This window comes from Hibiscus syriacus, unplaced genomic scaffold (assembly GCF_006381635.1).
Source record: "Hibiscus syriacus cultivar Baekdansim isolate YM2019G1 unplaced genomic scaffold, ASM638163v2 tig00002840_pilon, whole genome shotgun sequence".
NCBI classification, from domain to species: Eukaryota; Viridiplantae; Streptophyta; class Magnoliopsida; order Malvales; family Malvaceae; genus Hibiscus; species Hibiscus syriacus.
Window position 1 is genome coordinate 7,551,002 of NW_024061947.1, and position 22,024 is coordinate 7,573,025.

General features: G+C 34.6%; 1 protein-coding gene and 1 long non-coding RNA gene across 2 annotated transcripts; one reads left to right on the top strand and one right to left on the bottom strand.

The window, feature by feature from the left end:
• Positions 1-1,491: 1,491 nt before the first annotated feature.
• Positions 1,492-17,469, top strand: LOC120156188. The gene is made up of 3 exons (XR_005519045.1): positions 1,492-1,501; positions 7,157-7,161; positions 17,336-17,469. It is a non-coding gene; the product is annotated as an uncharacterized LOC120156188 (long non-coding RNA).
• Positions 11,654-14,965, bottom strand: LOC120156179 (probable rhamnogalacturonate lyase B). The gene is made up of 12 exons (XM_039167583.1): positions 14,784-14,965; positions 14,534-14,653; positions 14,325-14,444; positions 14,092-14,233; positions 13,843-14,013; positions 13,565-13,723; positions 13,277-13,383; positions 13,033-13,123; positions 12,765-12,906; positions 12,516-12,672; positions 12,298-12,414; positions 11,654-12,218 (listed from the first exon to the last, which is right to left on the bottom strand). The coding sequence occupies exons 1-12, from the start codon at positions 14,957-14,959 to the stop codon at positions 11,831-11,833; spliced, it is 1,890 nt and encodes a 629-aa protein (XP_039023514.1). The 5' UTR covers positions 14,960-14,965; the 3' UTR covers positions 11,654-11,830.
• Positions 17,470-22,024: the final 4,555 nt, after the last annotated feature.

The following is a 22,024-nucleotide window of genomic DNA, read 5'->3' on the forward strand; positions in this document are numbered from 1 at the left end:
TATGATCATATGCATATGTTTGATTTGGGTATATGTGATATATATATTATAGTATGTATTAAATGATTTGTGTGAATGCATGTAGTGTGATAAGTTATAGGAATTAATATGAATGATCTATATGATTACATGATAATGTGAAATAGGTTATATGATAGGTGATCATACATGTTACATAGTAAATGTGATCAATTATAAGAATCAATATAATAGATTTATATGACTACAGGAGAAGGGTGATGAGTTAAATAAGATTAGACTATAGAGTAATATGAGAATAATATATTATTGAAGGGAATTGAGTATAAATGAGGATGCTAAACTATAAGATAAGTGTTATAGAGAAGAAGTATATTTAAAGAGAATTATGGTATAGGATTTAAGTAAAATTTAACTAAATAAATAGATTAAACTGGTATAAATGGAAAATGAGATAAGTTAGGTAGCATTTACCTAGGAGATAACATAAGATTATATGAATAAGTAACATAAATGACATAAGGAAAACTTATGTGTTATATGATTTAAGCATTGAAATGAACAAAAGATATATTCAGGTGAAATTATTCGATGATATGAGTATATGCCATTATTATACGGTTTAGATGAAATACTATACATGAATAAATGTGATTGTGTGAGAAATGATAGAAACTATATGAGAACATGTATATGTGAAAGTAATCCATGTGATTATATATTATATGAATACAAGAACCTGAGATATGTAACATGTGAATTATATGGAAATGATCTACGTGTAAGTGAACTATGTGACTATGTGATTATATGAAAATGTGATAATGAGCTATGTTAAAAAACTATGAGACTACGTGCCCAGGTAATATGAATATGTGAACATGTGAAATGACATAAATGATAATGCCCATGTTATGTGTCATGAGAGCTAGGGGTATAGTTGGCATGCCAAGAGTCGAGGGTCTACGCGGTCCTTCGGGACATATATATATTCTTTGGAACATGTGTGAAGTCTTGTGAGACACATAATTGATCCCTAGTATATGTATATGATTCTTAAGGAATGATATGTGGTCATTATGGACATTATTATATGGCACTTCGGTGAATTTCTACGCGGTACTATAGTACAATTCTACGTGGCACTTTGGTGCATTTATACGAGCTGTGGTGACAGCATTAGTGCACAACCTCTATAGACTCACATATATATAGTTCTCACATGTGTTCATGGGCTAATAAAAATAATAAGATAAATAAACTTGGTATGATTATATGTTTATTTCGTTGTGAACTGATATATGTGCTATGATGTGATAATTAAGGATATTATGGATAAGAGTATAAAATTATAAGGACTAATGTACAAATTGATAATAATAGAAATGATTGTACATAAATATGTATGTTTTGATATAATGATATGTGTGTTTCTCGTAACATGGTACAAGTGCATATATATGTTGATGTATATGTAAATGAGCTATATGATTTGATAGCATAAAACAGTCATGCATGATTAGTGGGTATGAATTTCATTATATGTGTTTTTTATGCCTCATTGAGTCATCGACTTAGCGTGTGATTGTTTCACACGTAGGTTACAGAAGCGAGAAGAGAAGAGAATAAGAGTAAGACAGGTCAGCACCTCCCTTACAAAATTTCAGATCAGAAAATAGAGGTTTTAAATGTTTTGGTCATTTTGAGTATAGTTGGCATGTACTAATTGGTTGAATTGGTTATGCTCTTTTGGGTATTGTGGTTAATTTATGTAACTAAACCGTTTTTACTTTAATGAAATATTTAAATTTTCTTTGAATTTTGTCAAGAGTCAAAGTTTGAAAAGTCAATGTGACACCTCAAACTCGTATCCGGGTCGGGTACGGGTTGGGGTGTTACAAATGGTGTGAAGATATGATTGTTTCAATCAAATCTTCAACTGAGAGATTGTTGAAAAGTCAGCAATATAGGCACTTTCATGCACTGAAATTTTAGTTGAATTTTGGAAATGGTACAATCTCACATTTAGTCATTGTAATTTAGGGTATTTTCAAGATTAGTCCTTAAGCTTCAACTATAAATACCCTAACCCATTTAGCTTCAAAATCATCCCAAATCATTCTAGTTTTCTTCCAATACTAGATAATTTAGAGAGTTTCTTGAGAGTTATTTTCTCTTTTTTATCAAGAGAGAATTATCATTATTTTCTCTTTGGTAGATCGAGAGAAATTGTAATTCCTATTTTCTCATAGTGAAATTCTTCTACCGTTACCCGTGGTTTTTACCCTATATTATTTAGGGTTTTCCACGTAAATTTTGTGTCTCTTTTATCTTCATTTTTTTATTTTCTCAAATTATCAATTACAATTTTGCTCTATCCGATAGCCGTCTTCCGCAACATTAACTTCGCTTGTAACCTGTACAGTCTCCGAGAATGATGATGGATCATCCTTAGTCCATATACCTTTAAGCTCACTCGATACATTGCCATCCAATGTTGTACCCGAAAACAAACTTCCTCCATACCTATTATTACTACCACTTGATAACCTCTGGAGTGACACCCGGCGATCAACGGTACGATCGTTGATTACGGCGGTGGTTTCTAGAGGAGGAGGTGAAGGCGTCTGCGGCGGAGCTGGTTCCGGACGTAATAACAACTGGCGATCTTCATCGTGATCGGTAGTTGAAGAGAGACGTCGAGAGAAAGGCTTCACATGACGTGACCAGTCAACAATAGCTTTTCTTCCGATGAACCAATCTATTAAAGCAGCCAACTGTTTCTTTTTGGAGTGAAGATTTTCATCCGTGAAAAGATCTGACTGAGGAGAGCTGTTGTTGTTTACGTTGGACTCAAAAACCGGCGACGTCGTGAAGTCTTTTGGATCATCAATCCTCGACACTAATCTGTTGAGGTCATTTTCACCAGCAGCAACATTGTTTGTTGGGTTTGGTTGAGGGGCTTTTCCCCGTGATCATCCAACAGTTGTTTGGAAGATACATCGAACCCAGGATCCGGAAATTGGCTCGGGAAGAAGTAAGTCGCTCGGTGAGGCATTTTCTCACGGGCCTCACCAGATCACTTATCTCTCTATTATCTTCTTCTTCTTCTTCCAACTGATCTGCGATCAGGGAGTATTTGCTCACACCGTACAAGTTTTGCAAAATCAAAGAACACGAAGATCGCCACAAACGCAAGCCCTATGGAAACGAGGATACATCAAAGATCAAATGAATGAATGAGAAACGTAAAGTTTGTTCGGATTTGGAAGTGAAAGCGGAAAGAAGAAGGAAAGGAACTTAAAAAATATTGGTTTTTTTAGGTGAGCGCTATACGTGGAATAATAGGTGGGAAAATGAATAAAGTATTAAAATATAGAGTTGGGGTCAGCGGTGCACACTACTGTCTATGGCGTTGGAGAAGTTATACGGTGTGGCATGAAATTAAGGTGTTGTTGATTTTGTTATTTTATTAAATAATAAAATCGATAAAATATTACTTAAATATTATTATTTTTATTTAATTCATCAATTTTTTTAATATTTTCGGTAAAAATATCCAATAATAATAAAATTGATAGCGCCTAATAATATGTCCAGTTATTTTTACCAAATCCGGTAAAACGCTTAATAATAATAAAATTGGTAGCACCTAATAATGTTTCCGGTCATTTTTTACCAGTTTTGTTATTTAAACAATAAAAAACCGATAACGATTTTTTAACCGTATATTAAGACTGTCGCACATAAACATTTTCCTTTAATAATATAGCGGCGATTGAATTCAGTGTTAGAGGAGAGAAATGGGAGCTTATTGGAAAAATTATTATTTATATTATATGTATGGCTGTGGGGAGCATGCACGCGTCACCAAATGACGAAGATAGTATTCGTGCGGACGTGTCGAAGACACGTATTACCACGACCACGACCACGACCACGACGGGATGAGACGGACGACGGCGGCGGTGCGCGAGAGTCCATCTTGTTCTCTTTCACTCAACAAGGAAGTGAGAAATACAAGCCTTAAATACCCATTCTCAATAGTGTTTTTAATACTATGTGGGATTGAGTATTACCAACACTTGTTTCCAATGCTAAGTTGAAACATTTAACATTTGGAAGTTAGAACACATTTAACCAAGTGAACATCCTTTCGGTGTCCAAGATAATTAAGTGACATTTGTAATCGAGTTGGGAAAACTTGGTTTGTTTTGCAATATTTAAGTGATATTTGTTTTTAACATAAGATCTTATTTCATTATTACGTGCCAGGATGTATACAACACATTGAGGTTAATCAAATGTATTTTGTGTTGGCTACATGGTGTGATGGCGACATCGTCGGGGAACACGACGAAGTGTTTATTCTTGTTTCACATCATCTCTTTTATCTTCTCTTAACCCAACTTTCGCCAAGTACATTGCCTTCTCAAGCATTGATTAAATGTGTTCCAACTTTATTATCTTGGCCATCGAAAGGATGTTCACTTGGTTAAATGTGTTCCAACTTCCAAATGTTAAATGTTTCAACTTAGCATTGGAAACAAATGTTGGTAATACTCAATCCCACATAGTATTGGAAACACTATTGGGAATGGATATTTAATGATTGGATTTCCCACTTCCTTGTTGAGTGAAAGAGAACAAGGGGGACTCTCGCGCACCGCCGTCGCCGTCCGTCCCGTCATGGTCGTGGTAATACGTGTGTTCGACATGTCCGCGCGGATACTATCTTTTTAGAGAAAATTCTTAAGAAACAAATGCATTGCGATTTTGGAGTATCGCGTTGCGAATTTGACTTTCGCGTTACCTGAGTTGCGAATTTGTTGGTCATTTTGGTAAATCCAAAAAAAATTGATTAAAATCGTATATTATAAGACATTTTTGGTCAATTATTTATACTGAAATTTGTTATTTTGGGTATTTCAAATTTGGAGTACATGTTGTCAACTTGGGGCTTTTTTTTAAATAATGACGTTGTTTATATATTAATTTTCTGTTTTGGGATATGTTCACTGACTCATCTAGATTATTCCAAAGTTGTTTAAACTAATACAAATTGTTAATTCCAAAATCTTTTGACTTAAAACAGGATCAGATTGTCGCAGGCTTGGCGGCATTTCTTGGACAATGATTAATTTTTTTAATACAAATAGTTAATTTTATTAAAAATAAAAAAATAAGTTAAAAATTTATAATTAAGTTAAAAATATAATAAAGATATTTTTTAAACCTAATCAAATAAATTTAGATAGAATGTATATATATGATGTAATGCTCTGAATTTTGGGTTAGAAGTTACGGGTTTATTCAAATATACCATAGAATAAATTTTCTTTGGCTTATGAAGAGTTGGACCCAAGTGGGTTTGATTTGGGCTTGAGATGGGTCCAATAAGAATTAAAAAGGGTGTTTTTAATCATAAACCAAATGAGGAAGGACTAGGAAGTTAATTAGACCAATTTTTAATCAAAGGCTGAAACTCCTTAATTGTTGATAATATCACGTCAGAAAATCACTCCTCTTTTCACCCTCAAGCTTTCTTCTTCATCTCCTCTTCCTTATCTTCTTCATCTCCAAACATCAAACAAAGCTTTGAACTTTAAGGTTTCCAAGCACCCTTTGAAACTACCAAGGTAAGAGCTACAAACTACTCCTTCCAAGCTTCAATTCAAGCCTCTAATTACAAGTTTTGGTTGAGTTAGCAAAAAAGTGGGTTTAAGTGGGGTTTAGGAAACCTTAGGATTTCAATAAAAGTTTTGTGTTGTAGAAATCGTTCTAGCATCACCCTAAGTTTCAAAATGATTTAACAACTCATTTTTCATGGTTTTGATTAGTGGAAGAGCAAGGGGAAAGCTCAAAGGCAAGAGACAAGGAAAAGTTAGTCCTTGGGTGATTCAAGAACATTTTTCATCAACCTAACAACAAAGTAGCATGATTCTAACTTGTCCATACCATATGTAGGTCATTAAATGTGCATAAATGGTTAGTTTGGCTCATGAAACATGCTAGAGTAAATCCATGGTAAAATATGCATTTGATGTTTGTAAGCATGAAAGGTGACTCCTTTTGACCCCTAAGAACTCAAATAAAATTCTAATAACATGTTTTAGGCTTAGGGGAGTGGATGGGTGAGGTTGTGATGCAATTTCGTGCCTAATACTTGAGGGTAGTATCGATACTCCTTCAAAGTGTATCGATACTTGTGGTCCAGTATCGATACTCAAGGGGTGGTATCGACACCAAATGTAAAATAAGGATTCCAAAATTCATTTTTTGGTACCGACACTCATATGAGTATCGAAACAAAGGGTAGAGTATCGATACTCCCCACAAGAGTATCAATACCAAGGTATTTTTCAAAACATAAAAGGTATTTTTGGTATCGATACTCAGGGTGAGTATCGATACCCAAGGGTCAGTATCAATATTATTGGCACAATATATTGTTTTCTTTTTTGGGCAATTTGGTTCATTTGGTTTGGGGGTTTGGGCTTAGGTGTTTTGAGATGGTATAAGCTTTAAGTATTCGATACAAGTGAAAACAATCAAGTTAACTGAAATCACGCCTAGAAACCAAGCAAGTTAGGATGACATGAGATTGGCTTCGTATGACGCTCGGGAAACGGTCAGAACACTCGAGTTACTCTAGCATTATGACGATTGTCCTACGTTTGTGAAATATTTAGATATTATTTAATCATGTACGCAACCGATGCATGTAAAATTTTGGATCGTGCCCCTATGCTCGAATAGGTTCAGGATGTGAGCTTCCGATGTACGTAAAATTCTGGTCCTCACCTCGAATTCTCGGGTATCCGAGATAGACTGGGGCTATAAGTTTCGATGCACGTAAAATTCTGGTTCTTACCCCGAAGTTATCTTTAGATAGGCTAGTATGTCGTCCGAGATGCACGTTAAATTCCTCTAACCACATCACTCGGCCTATCTCATGTTTGTTTATGTACTTTTGCATATTCATGACTTTACGCACCAGCATGTTCATGTAATGAATGCATGTAGTATTGCATAGTTGTTTTCGTGACACTGAGCTTGTGAGCTCAGCGTATGAAATGTGTTTGCGTGCACAGGTCAGTAGGGGATCGACGACGAGCATATCATACAGATAGATTCCAGATCAGTCGTTTCATAGTATGTCTTGACTCTGTTAGAGGGCATGTATTTATGTGGACCTTGTATTTATTTGAGTCAGAACTCTATTTTGATTTAAACTTAATGGTTGTATTTGTACGTATTTGGGAGACTCCTATATTTTGTAAACTTGACGGTGATTTTGTTATGTTATGATGAATGATTTTTATATCTTATAAACGTTTTGAAAAAAATTTGGGTTGACCATTTCGGTAATTTCGTGTGGCATTGAAATGCATGGATCTTCGGGTCAGGCTGGATTAGGGTGTTACATACGAACATATCTGATCGTATCGGTAAACAAATCACAAAAGGGGATGAAGTTATTGAAAGGTCACTGACAAATCGTAAATTAGAATTGAGCGACGTGAAATATACTATCCACGAAAGTAAATCGTATATCCAAATCCAATATGAGGGTCCAAAACATGGAAGATCAACATGATAACAAATAAAGCATTATCTTGATCAGTCATGAGATGTCAAATCCAACCCTAAAAAATAAACAAAAATAACGGTTGAAGACGTATCATAAACACAGAGAAAAACGTGTCATAAAAGCAGAAGAAAACGTGTCATAAAGACAGAATTATTAAAAACAAAAAACAAGAAAAAAAAAATAAAGATATGCTATAATAAAAAAAAGAAAAACAATGAATATTGAATGTCGACGATCAGCACCAAGGTTGATGTTGTCGATTGTCGTCAATCTAAAAAATAAAGAAGAAAAGAAACTAACAATGACTAAGAAAAAAAAGTAGGACTATTGGATAAGGATTAAATCAAAATGTAATATGATATAAAAATAATATAATATTTTAAAAACCTATATAAAATCATTAATATGTTGTTACGTTTTATTTTCACAAACGTCATTAACAGTACAATTGTAGCGCTTACTTTAGCGGGCTGCCTGCGACCTTTTTTCTTATGTCGGAAGAGTTTTTAATGACGCTTTAAAATGTTGTTATAGAGGTTAAAAAAGGCCGCCAAAAATATATTCTGTTGTATTAAAAGTATAAGAACATGTAATAAATTAAAACGATTATAATATAGCACAAAATGAAGAATTATTTTACTAATGTAAACTATACATGTGAGTTATTATTTGTTAAATAAAAATATTATGTCTTATATTATTTGCATTAATTATAAAATTTTAAAAGTGATATTATACATATTAAAAGGTATAATACTAGTCGTATTTAAATATAATATATTTAATATATTATTTGTTATATCGAGTTGCAAAAAAATATGTCTTCGGTATCAAAAATGATATTTTTCTCACCAAACTATTGGGGTTATAGGAATTTAAAATTTGATTTTACATTTTGTAAAATAATGAATGATTTTTAAGGACCACTAGAATAAAAAGATCGAATACAATTAATATATTAAATTTTATATATTCGTATTTTGTTTTTGTATTTTTTTATATGGTAACTGTATTTTAAAAATTATATCAAATTTAATAATACTTTAAGTTCATAATCATATATCTGTGTACTGCATTTAAATTTAATAGTCAATTGAATTTAACTTCATTAATATGTCGTTGATATAATTTATAGGAGGATGTGATATTGAATTCATATTCATTATATGGGTCTATTATTGATATTTTTAAAGTTATTTTTTTATTAAGCCAATGTGATTATAAAATAACATTTGTTATAAATATTCTACCATTTGATAATGAATGCTTAATCACATTGATGTTGTCATTGGTACTCGAACCCATGATATCTAGAAATAACAATGATTCTCTTAACACTTAAATAAGTTGGTTTGTGCTTAAAGTTAAAAATTTTAAACTTTGATCATGATTATTTTAAACATTTTAAATAATTAAATTTAATAAAATATATATTCAAAAAATATTTGATTTAATATTTTTTAAATATATTTTTAAATTTTTATCAATAAATGAATCTACAAAATTGGGGAAAAAATGGTGATGGATTTAATGGACAAAGGGAATAGTATTTAATATTTGGACAAACTACAAGTTTAGTACTTAAATTATTATTTGTTTCATTTTAATAGTCAAACTTTTATTTTTTTTAAATCACACATAGTGTTTACTTTTTATTTCATTTTAGTATCATACCATTAAAAACTTAAAGGATCTTAATATTTTTATGGGTAAATTACATCATTCATCACTCAACTATCTTCTCAATCCTATTTTGGTCATTGAAATTTATTTTTTAATTTGATCACTTAACTTTCAAATTACTCATATTTTAATCGCTCTAATTTATTTTATTAATATTGTTTTGACATGACATCTTTTAATTATTATTTTATTAATATATGATTAAAATAAAAAAGGAAATGACGAGTTGAAGAGGCCTATAAGAGGGAGGCTGTGAGGGTGGGATGAGCGATTTGTGATTTAAGGTTTGTGGTATAATTTAAGGTTTATGGTATAATTTTTGGGTTTAGATATTGTCACACCCAGAAACGATTTGTGATTTAAGGTTTGTGGTATAATTTTTGTGATTTAAGGAAATGACGAGTTGAGGAGGCCTATAAGAGGGGGGCAGGACGGGCGCCCGCCCAGGGCCCATAATATGCAGTCGGCCCTGCCCCATGGGGAAGCTTAAGTAGTCCGTACAAGAACATATGAACTAGCTTTTGATAAAGTCAGGCAAGCACCACGAAATGACCTGTTTTTCTTTGTAAATCTCGATCTATAATTTTTTATACGAACTATTAGGCCTTTATATGCTTCACCCGCTCGCTGAACCTTGGCATTTAATTGAGCCCAACTCCCGTGTGGGCTAACGTTCTGCCGAGATCGACACATGGGACCTAGCGAAGAAAATTACATTGTTGACTAGTATGAAATTATTCCTTATGTTTCTCTATATTCATAACTAAATATGATTTGTCACTTTTAAGAAGACGATGCAAAGAATTGTATAATGTTTTGGTATAATGCGGTGGACCCCATATCCATTGATTATTGAAATAGTGTTTGGCAGAAACTTCACTTGTAAATATAACATATTGATGTATTGAATATTGTCTGGGTATTTGCACAAGTTTACTTTGTTGTAATCATAGTAACATGTTTTTTACATTATATGTTACGATTGTTAATTTGATGGGGGGAAATAGTGCAAGCTTATGCCTTATGATTATGGAGCTCATGAAAACAAATGGGTAAACACTGTAGTTTCGTGTTTTAGGAGATGATCTTGTATCTCCTACCATTTTAGCAAGATCTAGTACTATTATTCGTGGGAAGTGATATAGATTAGTTGATATAGGTGTATCCCTTAACATGTTTGATATATTTAACATGTTATGTCATATGTTGTTATTTGTAAAAATGTTCGTGAATTGTGTATATATATATTTATAAATGTGTGTGAAATGTCTGATTTCTGAATATTGTGAAATTACCATTTATTTGCATGTTGAGGCATTTCTAATATCTGTATGGGATTTATTCCCTAATCTATTCTGTATGAGATTTGTTCCTGATCTATTCTATATGTGATTTGTTCCCTGATCTGTTTTGTATGGGATTATATCCCGTTCAGTTTCTGTTTGAGATCTTTTATGGAGGGTAATATCCCCGTTCTGTTTCTAATTTCTGATGAGTTCCTCCTTATAGGTTAACTCAACTTCCTCTTCGGAGGGTAACGCCTCCATTTTGATTTCTATTTTCCACTCTGGATCTACTTTGGAGATCTTAGATTTCCTTCAACAGGTAGTATTTTCCATTATGTTCGTCTGTAACGAGAGGTAAGGTTGATGTGAATTATCTATGATTTTCTGGTAATAAATATATAGTTTTGTTGTTACTTAATTATTTTATTGTTCATATAACATGCCTGAAATATCTGAATTATTATTTGCATTTAGAGGACACATAGGGTTTTGTAGTTCACTCTGTTGTTATTTCTATTTTCAGAATATTAGGATGCATAACCGATTTGTTTATTGGAGGAGTAGTCTCGATTTATATTACGTGAGGTTAAATTTTTGCTTTCAACCTCTTTAAATTGTGACATGTGTTTATTCTGAACTCGTATTTGGTAAATATTTTAAAATGGTTTATCAAACAAATTCCAAAAACTATTTCTAGGATCGGTGCACTACTCCGATTCAATTGTAACTTCTAGGTCGGGTCTAGGGGGTTACAGATATCATTTTATATTTAATTTTTTATTTTAATTATATGTTAATAAAATTATAATAAAAGTTTCATTTCACAAAAATATTAATAAAACAAATTAGAGTGATTAAAACAAGAGCAATTTAAAAGTTGAGTTGTTATATTAAAAACTTTTAAACTAAAATGAAACAAAAAAGTAAATGTTAGGCATAGTTTAAAAAAAATTAGGTACAAAAATAAAATAAAAGTGATAGTTTAGGTATTAGACATGTAGTTTAACTTAATATTATTTGCATTTACACAATAACCATTCACTCTGTAAAAACGAAATTCAGTGCTTCTGTAAAGATCTAGCTTTCAACAAAAGTAATGGACTCTTATGGGATGATTTTATTTTATTTTATGGATTCCATGTATTATTATATAGTTTGCGTGACCAACTCCTAAAGCAAATCATGGCTACATTTTATAACCATTAAAATGTAGCAAGTGACGCTCTTATTTTCCTTGGCAAAAACTTGTTCAAACCTGTTATCTAACATCAGCTTCATGGACAATAAATTATGGTCTCTTGATTGCATTGGAGGATGCAGGGCCCTCTAATCGAATGTAATCATACATGATCCCTTGGAAAGGACTAGTGGCTTTGGGTTGAATTAAAGAAATGATGTTATGGCCTTGGAGGAGCAGATTCCCCGGAATATCGACGTTATAAAGCCGGTAAAGCCCATGGATGCCGTGCCTGGCTATCGTGTTGTCTTTACCAATTTGTCCACTTGAAAACAGAGGTGAGTTTGCATCATCCTCGTTCACCCTTACCTGAAGCTCAGCTGCGTGTGCAGTAGCCAATGCCAATCGCAATTTGTACGTTTCGGCTTCTTTCGCGGCACGGTCTAGTTTGAACTTGATCTGCCATGTTGTTCCTCGATAAGTGTTACCGTCGTCCTTCCTGCGAATCGAAAGAAAGGTTCGTAGACTCTAAAGCCGGAAATGTTGATCGAAATAACCCCAATTCTAGTGGGGAGTACCTTGTGACCTGAGCAAAAAACCAGTCTTTTGTATAGTCACTGACCCCAACTGTGTAGACCAAATCTCCATCGGGATATAAATCTGCATATCTTTCCCATAACCCATACTGCCTAAATCTGCAAATAATGATAACTTATTTGTGCCGCAAAGCAGGCCAAATAACCCGAACCTGACTGCGGCCTACATGAAGTTGTAAATTGGAGGAAAAGAAGCTAACCTGTCGGGATGATTGACATATAATTTGTTGATGAACATGGGACTCGGATCGGGAATGTAAAATTCCGCGGCAGTTCGGTCCGGGATTCCGATTTCCCACAACGTAGGGCCATCTCTTGGAGGCTCGTATACTAGATCGCCCATGTAAGTATCATACCCTGCAGCAGAATGTTACGAAATATATACTTCATGAGAAGATCTTATAAGGTTTCAATGGGAAAAAAACAAATGCAAAATTTAAGTAGACGACCTTCACATGGGGTGATGATAACATCATATCTGTAATCTCCAATGAAACCAGGGACCCAAGCATACAGATTATAGTCGGCAGTCCGAATATCGTTAATGCAGAAATAGCCATCTTCATCAGTTCTGGTCCAGAATTGATAGCCCTGATATGTGACAAAGGTGATCATGTGATGTTCATATTCAGACTAAACAGATTTCAGTACCCGACACGATTTGAATCGAAGTCGAAACGAATTCGTATAAAAAACGTCTCGAATTGTAGGCATTACCTTGACTTCACTTTGCCAAGATCCAACATCTCCAGGGGGTGCTAAGCCCACATAGGCACCATTGGCAGGTATGTTCTCATTGCAAACATATCTGAAGATCAATTTGAACGAAAAAAAGCCTTTAAATCTGATCAAATGATTCCGGTAGCCGACGGGGAATAAGAAAATGTATGTTCGATTGTTCATAGTCTAAATGATTCATAAGTGTAGCTTTGAATAGAACAGCCCAGATTAGGTGAATTACCTATCTTTCACTAGTAATCTGCCACTGACATTGCCTCTTTGATCAGACTGAAGAAAGTCTTCTGAAGCAGGGAAAGTATAAGGCCAGCTTTCAACTTCAATCCTCATCTAAATTCAAAGTAAATACTATTCATATTCCTCCAAGTATCCTTATCTGACACTCGTGATAATACATATTGAAAAACCGTCCAGAGTCGTATCGGATGTTCATATCCGACATAGATTCTCGAGTTCGAGTAACATAGATTAAACATGCAAGAAGAAAATTAGACTGTATTTAAAGCTGAACCTGTTCTTTAGCATCTTCCCAGAGTGAAAGAGGGTCATCTCCAGGATCCGACAAAGAATTAAGGTAGATGAAAATGGGGCCAAAGACTTTCTTCCAAGGCTCATTAGTTCCAAATTTCAATAACAAATCTTCTCCAGAATAATGAACACTGTGCATAACCTGATCAATTGGTCGTAAGATTGTAAATAAAGTAAGTATTATTGTGGTTTTAATAGCACAATTTCAATGGAAGATGTTCATCTTTTAACGAACCGATCTAAAAAAAATAGAGAGCTCACAGTAAGGGTGGTCGGTCCGACATGTGAGGTAAGGTTCTGCTTGAGAGGCCCCGCGGATCGAAACTCGTCGCTCGGTGTTATTTGCCAAAACCCCACCGGCGGGTCGTCGCAAATCCAGCCATGCACCCTGTTGCTCTTGTTCTCACACGAGTATTGGTACTTGTCATCAACCTAGACAAAGTCCGGGATTAAACTCTTAAAGTATTCATATCCGATACATATATGTTCGACTCGTAAATTTGGAACAACCTCGCCTCTAAACTCGGGTTCCAACGGATCAATGAGTAGGACAGCCTCTGGATATGCCAGGGTTTGGCTTCTGTAAGGTAAACGGTCATCAGGCAGGGCCATGTATCTTTGTCTGTTGTCTGCCATTGCCATGTAATGAAACCTGTGCATTTTAAACAGGTTTCAAACTTGACTCATGAAGGAAATCTGGTAATAAAACACATACATTCATGCATACATATGTATATGCATACTTGTCTTTTCTCAGCTTGAATGCAACCCTGAATCTGTCAAGGATGAAAGCAGGCCATTCCCTCAAGTGCTCGAAAATCGCATAGGTGTAGAATCCAGAGGAATTACTAAGCATTACAAACCTGAAAAACAGAACATAATTTGTTACAATTTCCCGTCATCATGTAACATAGTTCAAAAACATTATGCTCCGAGTCCGATGTGTGAGTACCTCTTGTCGATGTTCAACGGGACGACTTCACCTTCGAGGGACTGATCCCATGTCCGAGTAAACGAAAGCTCCACCTGATCTTCATTCTCCACTATAACCTCTAAACTTGTTGCCTCAATCCTGCATAAGCACATACGAAAACCTACCTTACTTGGATCGTCGGTTTCGTTCGAAGTATCCGTGTACGACATTCATGTCCTAAGCATATCCGAACCGGAATGAGAACACAAGGTTCCGATTTCGAATTTACCTGTCGAATTTACCCTTTGTCCCTTTGCTTCCTGCTAGATTCCAGACAAGGTCCCAATACCCTCTATCAGCTTCAACGTTTTCAACAGCAAGCAAATTGTCGATGCCATTATATTGAATACCGGTGACAATGCCACCTGGATTCGATATTGTCACCTGAAGTGCACCATTATCCATCACCACCTGCAAAGTCACAAGCCGGAATGAAGATTGAACATTAAACAAAGTGCTTGTCTTAAGAAAAAAAATTTGGAAACAGACGATGAAAACAAAGAGTATATTACATATTTATCTTGGACATATAACTGAACTCCCGGAGAAGACATTTTTCAAGCCCGATGGAAATGTAATTCTGAAAAAGAAGAAGATGGAGTGAAGAGTGTTGAAATTATGGGTAGAAACGTAGTAAAAGAGCCTGTGAAACCCGTGACAATAATTAGGGTTTTCAAAGTTTTTGGATGTTTCCAAGGAGAATGTAGACATGTGAATGGGTTAATATTACTATATTTCACCTCTCATTATGACCATTCATGTATGGCTTCCATTTACTGGGAACTTAATCATTAACTTTCCTTTAACTTTTTCTTCTATATTCCCTACCACACTTGTATTTGAAGTAGACCAATGGCTTGAAGGTTTGGTTTTGAACCTTTGCATTTCTTACAAAACATGTCAAGTGCTGCTCAGAAGCCAAGTTTTGAAGAAGACCGTGTCACTGTCCAATTGTATGCTAAGTTGTTTTCTCTGTCATCAATTAACCCCAACGATAAAGATAACATGTAACGCAAAATTATTAGAATCATTTTTTTTAAATAACACTCAAATAATATTATTTACGAAAATAATATTCTTTGGACACAAACGTACAACTGTTTGAAAGATTTGTATTTGAAGAAGATCCTTTGTTTACGTGATAGGTCATCTGAGTGATTTCTCCAATGATGATGTCGTTTGTGACCAAAATAAAAAAGATAGAAATGTTAAATAAAAAATTATATAAATTTTATTAGAAAGAATAATGACCATTGTATAATTTTTAAAACACTAAATTAATCCCAAAATATATGTTAGAAAAAAATAGCTAGTCAAAAGATAATGAGAAAGTTAAAATTTAATTCAGTATTAAAAAGAATAATTACCATTTGTGTAATATCACTTTAATAAGTCTATACTTTTTTTGCAATTTAATTTAACAGAATAATTAAAAGTTTACCGATCAAAAGAAATAAAAAAAATATTTTAAAAATTAAAATTAAATTGTCATTATATCTTTCGAAAACAATATTATTATATCAAAACTTTAATGTTATTGTCAAAAGGAGCTGCGTAGCCAACAATGTCTTTAATTGGATTTGACTGATGAATAGTTACAATAGTGTTGGAAAATTTAAAATTATTATATAATTTAAATTTTTAATAATTAAAAATATATGGTTTTATCTTTGAAATTTATTTCATAACATAAAATCTTACGTACATTATTAATACTATGTCTACCAAAATTGATGAAATATATTTTTCTAAATAAAATTAATCTATTTATCACACTTGTTTTCTTAAAGCATGACGATTATATGTATTCATTTCAATTTAGCCCTATTAAATAACTATTTAATAATTAATTTATTTAAATTTAATTACAAAAGTATATAAACGACAAATAATAAACTTAATTCACAAACTGACCAACCTTGTTTTATCTTAAACTTTTTCTTTCTCGCTTTAACCTTCTTTAAATCATTCTCGTTTATCGATTTTACACTCAAAGACAAATTTAAAGCAATGAAAACAAGTCAAAAAATAAAACCACGTAACACAAGCTAATTGGTCCAAATTGTTCAAAAGTGCAAAAATGAGAAAATTAGTACACTTTAAAGGCCAAAATAGAATAAAAAGTTTAAGGTGCAAAGTGAGAAAAACAAAGAAATAGGTAAAACTAATCTATGGGCTGAACTTGAATAGAAAAAAATATATATAAACCATATATAAGTCACAATTTGGTGAGGGGCATGTAACTTGAATTTTTTTCGATTATTTATTTATTTTTATTGAAGGTGTTCATCATAAAAATTTTCGTGCTCATCCTGATATCTTAATTGTATTCAATTAGTTACTTATTTTACGTACGGTGCCCACCTTAAAATTTTATTCATATCAATCCTATTTAAAAAATTTATGTTATTAATATATGTATGCTCACCCTGAAAAATATTTATAATCCCTCGCTGAAAATTGGTTAATATTTTAATCTAAGTTTATGTGTTCTTTTTATTAAAGAAAACACATTTACATGAATACAAAATTATAACAATACTAATGCGTGTCAAAAATTTAATGGTAAATTTCATTGCTTAAAAAGCCGATGCATGGTGTCATGCAAATTTATATTTAAGACAACGCTCAAAGAGAACCTTTCAGCCCATTCAGTGCAAATTATCATCAGGATCGCGCCAATTAGGGCACAAGGTTCAAATATCAACAATACCACATTCATATTAGATTTTTTTTAAAAGAAAGATTATTAGAATATTTTCGATACATTAGAATATTCAGTGTTATTGTGTTATAATTTCGAATAAAATGCAGTAAATTATGACAATCCGAATGAGTTCTGATGCCAGCAGTACTGCAGAAATGGAATGTGTAGTTCTCTAGCTGGATTTACATAAAAGAAACTAATGTACCTGACTGTTATCTGTTTTCTTCTGGAAAAAAAAATGATCCTAGTAGAACAGCTATGCTGGTTATTGCAATCGTGAATAGAATTCGTCTCCTTGAATAATCCGGTTGCTCTGGTCGCTGCCGTCTTGAACTGCCTTCTTCTCTTTCAATTGCCCTTGCATCCCTAAACGGTCCCAAATGCATTGATTAAAACTAATGGCAATAGCTGCAGTTCTCTAGAGATATGGCAGATAACAAAGAGATGAATTCTGATACGGCTTTCACATAAATTATGAACAACATACTAATCACAATCAATCTAGTTGCAAAGCATACTTAAAATCTCAGACTTTAACCGGTGGTCTTCACAGAAATAGAGGTACGTTCCTTACAATAATCACGTGGCTCATGAAATCATTGATTGCACAGCATGGCTTGATTCTGGACTGAAATAAATACTTTCTAACATAATATGTCTTGCTCGTCTAGTTCAGTTGGTAGAGCGCAAGGCTCTTAACCTTGTGATCGTGGAATCGAGTCCCACTTAGGGCAATTCATAACGAAAGTCTTCCACGAAAGCTGCTCTCAATCTGGTGTTGGGAGCAGCCTACTACCCTACCTTCCCTTACCCCATTACATATGTGGTCAGTGAACAGGCCACCTGCTTGCACAGATATGTGGTCAATCGCATCACAAATGTTAAGACATGCATCATTCTTGTCTTTTAGGCATGCACTTGCACATAACATACAGAATTGATTCATTTCAAAAGAAAAGACCTACCGGAGTGTGAATGTTCAAGAAGTGTTCCTCTGCATGCTTTTTTGGAATCATATCACCACAAACTTTACATTTTTCTAGATTACGGGGCAATGAGCATAATGCAAATTGATCCTCCACAATTTTCCTCCTCGAACTTTCGTCTTCTCCTATTCCTCCACTCCACTCCCTTCCCCTTCCCCCACTTTCACCCCCATAGAGAAAACTTTCAACTTCGACCTCCCCTTAGACGGCCTTGAAAAAAGATGCCTTTTCGGTTCATTATGGAAATGATCAAGTTGCGATCGCTGGGTTCATTTTGTTTTTCTTGAACTACTCGACGTTTCTGGGGAAAACATGGTTTTATATACATGATTTGTTCGTCAGGGAATGCTATCGAAGGAAAGGGTTGGGAAAATGTTGTTGTCGGCGGTTGCGAAGCAGGCGATGAAAATGGGATACGAGAGAGTCAAATGGGTGATTTTGGATTTGAATGTAAATGCCATTAAGTTTTATGAACAAATGGGTGCTAAAGTCTTGCCTGAATGGACGTTTTGCAGGCTTACCGGTGATCATCTGGTTTTTACGTGAACACAAAGGAGAAGCGGCAAAAACAGTATATTTCAATTGATTCGAGAAATGGGTTTAAGAAAAAATCGGTTCTGGATTGAAGAAATTGAGATTTCAATTGGATTGTGGAGTGCATTGTATGGTTTTAGTTTAGATAATAGTAGTAGTAGAAGAAGAAGAATGGGGAGTTGAGACAAATGTCATGTGAGTAAAAAGTTAACTAAGATAACAGTAGAGATAGAAATGATAACGAAGTGAAAGTTCGATGATTGTATTGCAAGTTTAAGAAGTTAAATGACCAAAATGCAAATACCCTAAAAGTTCTTATCAATATAGTGTGTAATCAAATTGGTAGGAGCAAATAAACTCTCTTGAATAAACATCTTCTGATGAGTTTCATAATCTAACATCATCTCAGTCATAGTTTTAAGAGAAATCAACTACCTAGAAGCAATAGTGATTACCGACTCAAACTCCATAGAAAGACCAGCTAACACAACACTAACTTGTTCTTGTTCAGTGACTGTACTGCCTTAAGCATTAAGAAAGTCATAAATTACCTTAATTCTAGCTAGATACTCAGTCACTGTTAAATCACACTTTTTCTGTATGTTGTTGAGTAATAAAAAACCTTCAAGAAATTTTGAAATTATCATTTCTCAATCAGTAAAAAAGGATGATTACATTCTCACATACTTTCAGCTTATATAATAGCTTTTACAAGCTTGAAAAGCCGCTTAACAATATTTTGTTATAACTAACTAGCTTCTAGACTCTTATTAATTCTAGAACCATCTCAACTAAATCATGTATGAGCATGCATGGAAGCACGTCTGGAACTGTTGCATACATATGAGTGCAGTAACTCTCAACATTCTTCATGCTTCTTCTCGTCTTCAGCAATCAACCAACCTTTTAGCTTATCACGAAAGCTGATGAATGTTGACTTTGACAATGGCTTGGTCAAATCATATGTAGTTTGAGGTGCTGCTAGAACATAGCTCACATAGAGCTGATTTGCTGCAATTTTTCTCGAACAAAATGAACATCTAAGTCCACATGTTTGGACTGTGAATGATATACTAGATTAGCACTTAGAGCAATTGCACTTGTGTTGTCACACCATATAGTGGACTGCTTATCTCGTGGCACCTTCAAGTCAGCAAGCAAAGCATCTACCCACGCTACCTCTGCTGCAACATCTGCAAGACTCCTATACTCAGCTTCCATGGTAGATCGTGATACTACCTTTTGTTTCTTTGCACTCTATGACACTTGACTGTTTCCAATGAAGATGCAGTGACCAGACATTGATCGTCTGTCGTCAGCACAACCTCCCCAGTCAGCATCCGATAAGGCTGAAACTTGCAATCTTCCTAGTACAAAAGCAAGGCCATAGTTCAGTGTCCCTTCCAGGTAACGCAGAATACGTTTAGCAGCAAGTAAGTGTTGCTCTCGAAGAGCATGCATATACTGGGCCACCTTGTTCACACTGAAGGCAATATCGGGTCTTGTATGACACACGTAGAGTAGTCCCCCTACCAAACTACGAAATTCACGAGCATCATCAAGCAAGTGTCCTTCATCCTTATTCATCTTGAACGATACGACCATGGGGGTGGCCGTGGACGTAGCTTTGACTATTTGTGCCTTCTCAAGCTCCAAGATGTACTGTTTTTGACTAAGAAACAGTAATTGATCACACCGTTTCACTTCAATACCTAAGAAATAATGTAACTCACCTAAATATTTTAAGGCAAAACGGTTTTTCAATAGCAACACCACTTTCTCAATTCCATGAGCTAATTGTCTTGTGACTATTATATCATCCACGTAAACTAAGACATAAGTTGACACTCATCCCTCCGTTAGAACAAACAACGAAGCATCGACTCTAGACTCCTTGAAACCAAGTTGAAGCAGATTGTTCTTCAATTTAGCATGCCAGTTCCGTGGTGCTTGGCGCAAATCGTACAAAGATTTTTGGAGCTTACAAACTAACTTACCACAATCGGGAGTAAATTGCTCGAAGACAGGTGGCAGTTGCATGTATACATATTTATACAAATCACCATGAAGAAATGCATTGTTGACATCCACCTGTCTCAACGACCATCCTCTAGACACGACAAGAGCAAAAATGAAATTCAGTGTGGAAAATCAAACAACATGACTGAAGGTCTCCTTGAAATCTTTCCCGGGCACCTGAGAGTACCCTTTAGCCACCAATTGTGCCTTGTATCGTTGCACAGACCCATCAGAATTATGCTTTATCTTAAAAAGCCACTTACAACCTACAGTGGTTCACCCTTCGGGTAGTTTCACAAGTGTCCACGTGTTATTACTCTGAAGTGCAGTAAGTTCTGCATGAACCACTGCACTCCACTCTTTAGACTTCATCGCTTCATCAATGGATGTAGGAAGGGAGTCATTCAAGTAACTGACAAATGCCTTGGGCTTAAATATCCCACACTTGCTTCTTGTTAGCATGAGATGCTGATTTGTCAAGGTCATATTCTGCTCAGGAGCAAACTGCATGTGGTCATTAGATAGATGTTCAGACGCTGCAGGAGAGAACGGATGGGTTCTGTATCTCTAGGTTCGGTTGTGCTGTCTTGTTCAGCTAAATTATCAGCAACACCTTGAACACTGGAACCTGCATCATTTTGACTACTAGAGTCTTCATGCATATGCGAAGACGTGTGAGAAAGCAGTGAAGATTCAGCCACAACCCTTGCGTGTACTTGTCTTGACACAATCGGTAAAGGTGTTTATTGCCACGCACGAACATCAAATACACAACCAGATTGTTGTTTTTCTACAAACGGAAACACATCTTCATCAAATTTGATATGTCTCAAAATATACACTCTACCATCCTGAGCAAGACATTGAAATCCTCTATGTTGAGAGCTGTAACCCAAGAACACACACGGGGCAGACCCAAACATTAGCTTATGCAATTGAAAAGGCCTTAAATGAGGAAAACAACGACAACCAAACACGCGTAGTGACTTGAAGTCAGGTTTGGATCCAAATAATTTTTCAAATGGTAAGACGTTACCTAACACCTTTGTAGGTAATCGGTTTATCAAATGTGCTACTATGGTCACAGCATAAGACCAAAATCTGAATGAAAGGGCTGCCTGAGCAAGTAGTACAATGGTCAGTTCGATTAAATGGCGATGTTTCTGTTCTACAACGCCATTTTGTTCAGAGGTGTGAGGGAATGTAATTCGATGAGAGATACCT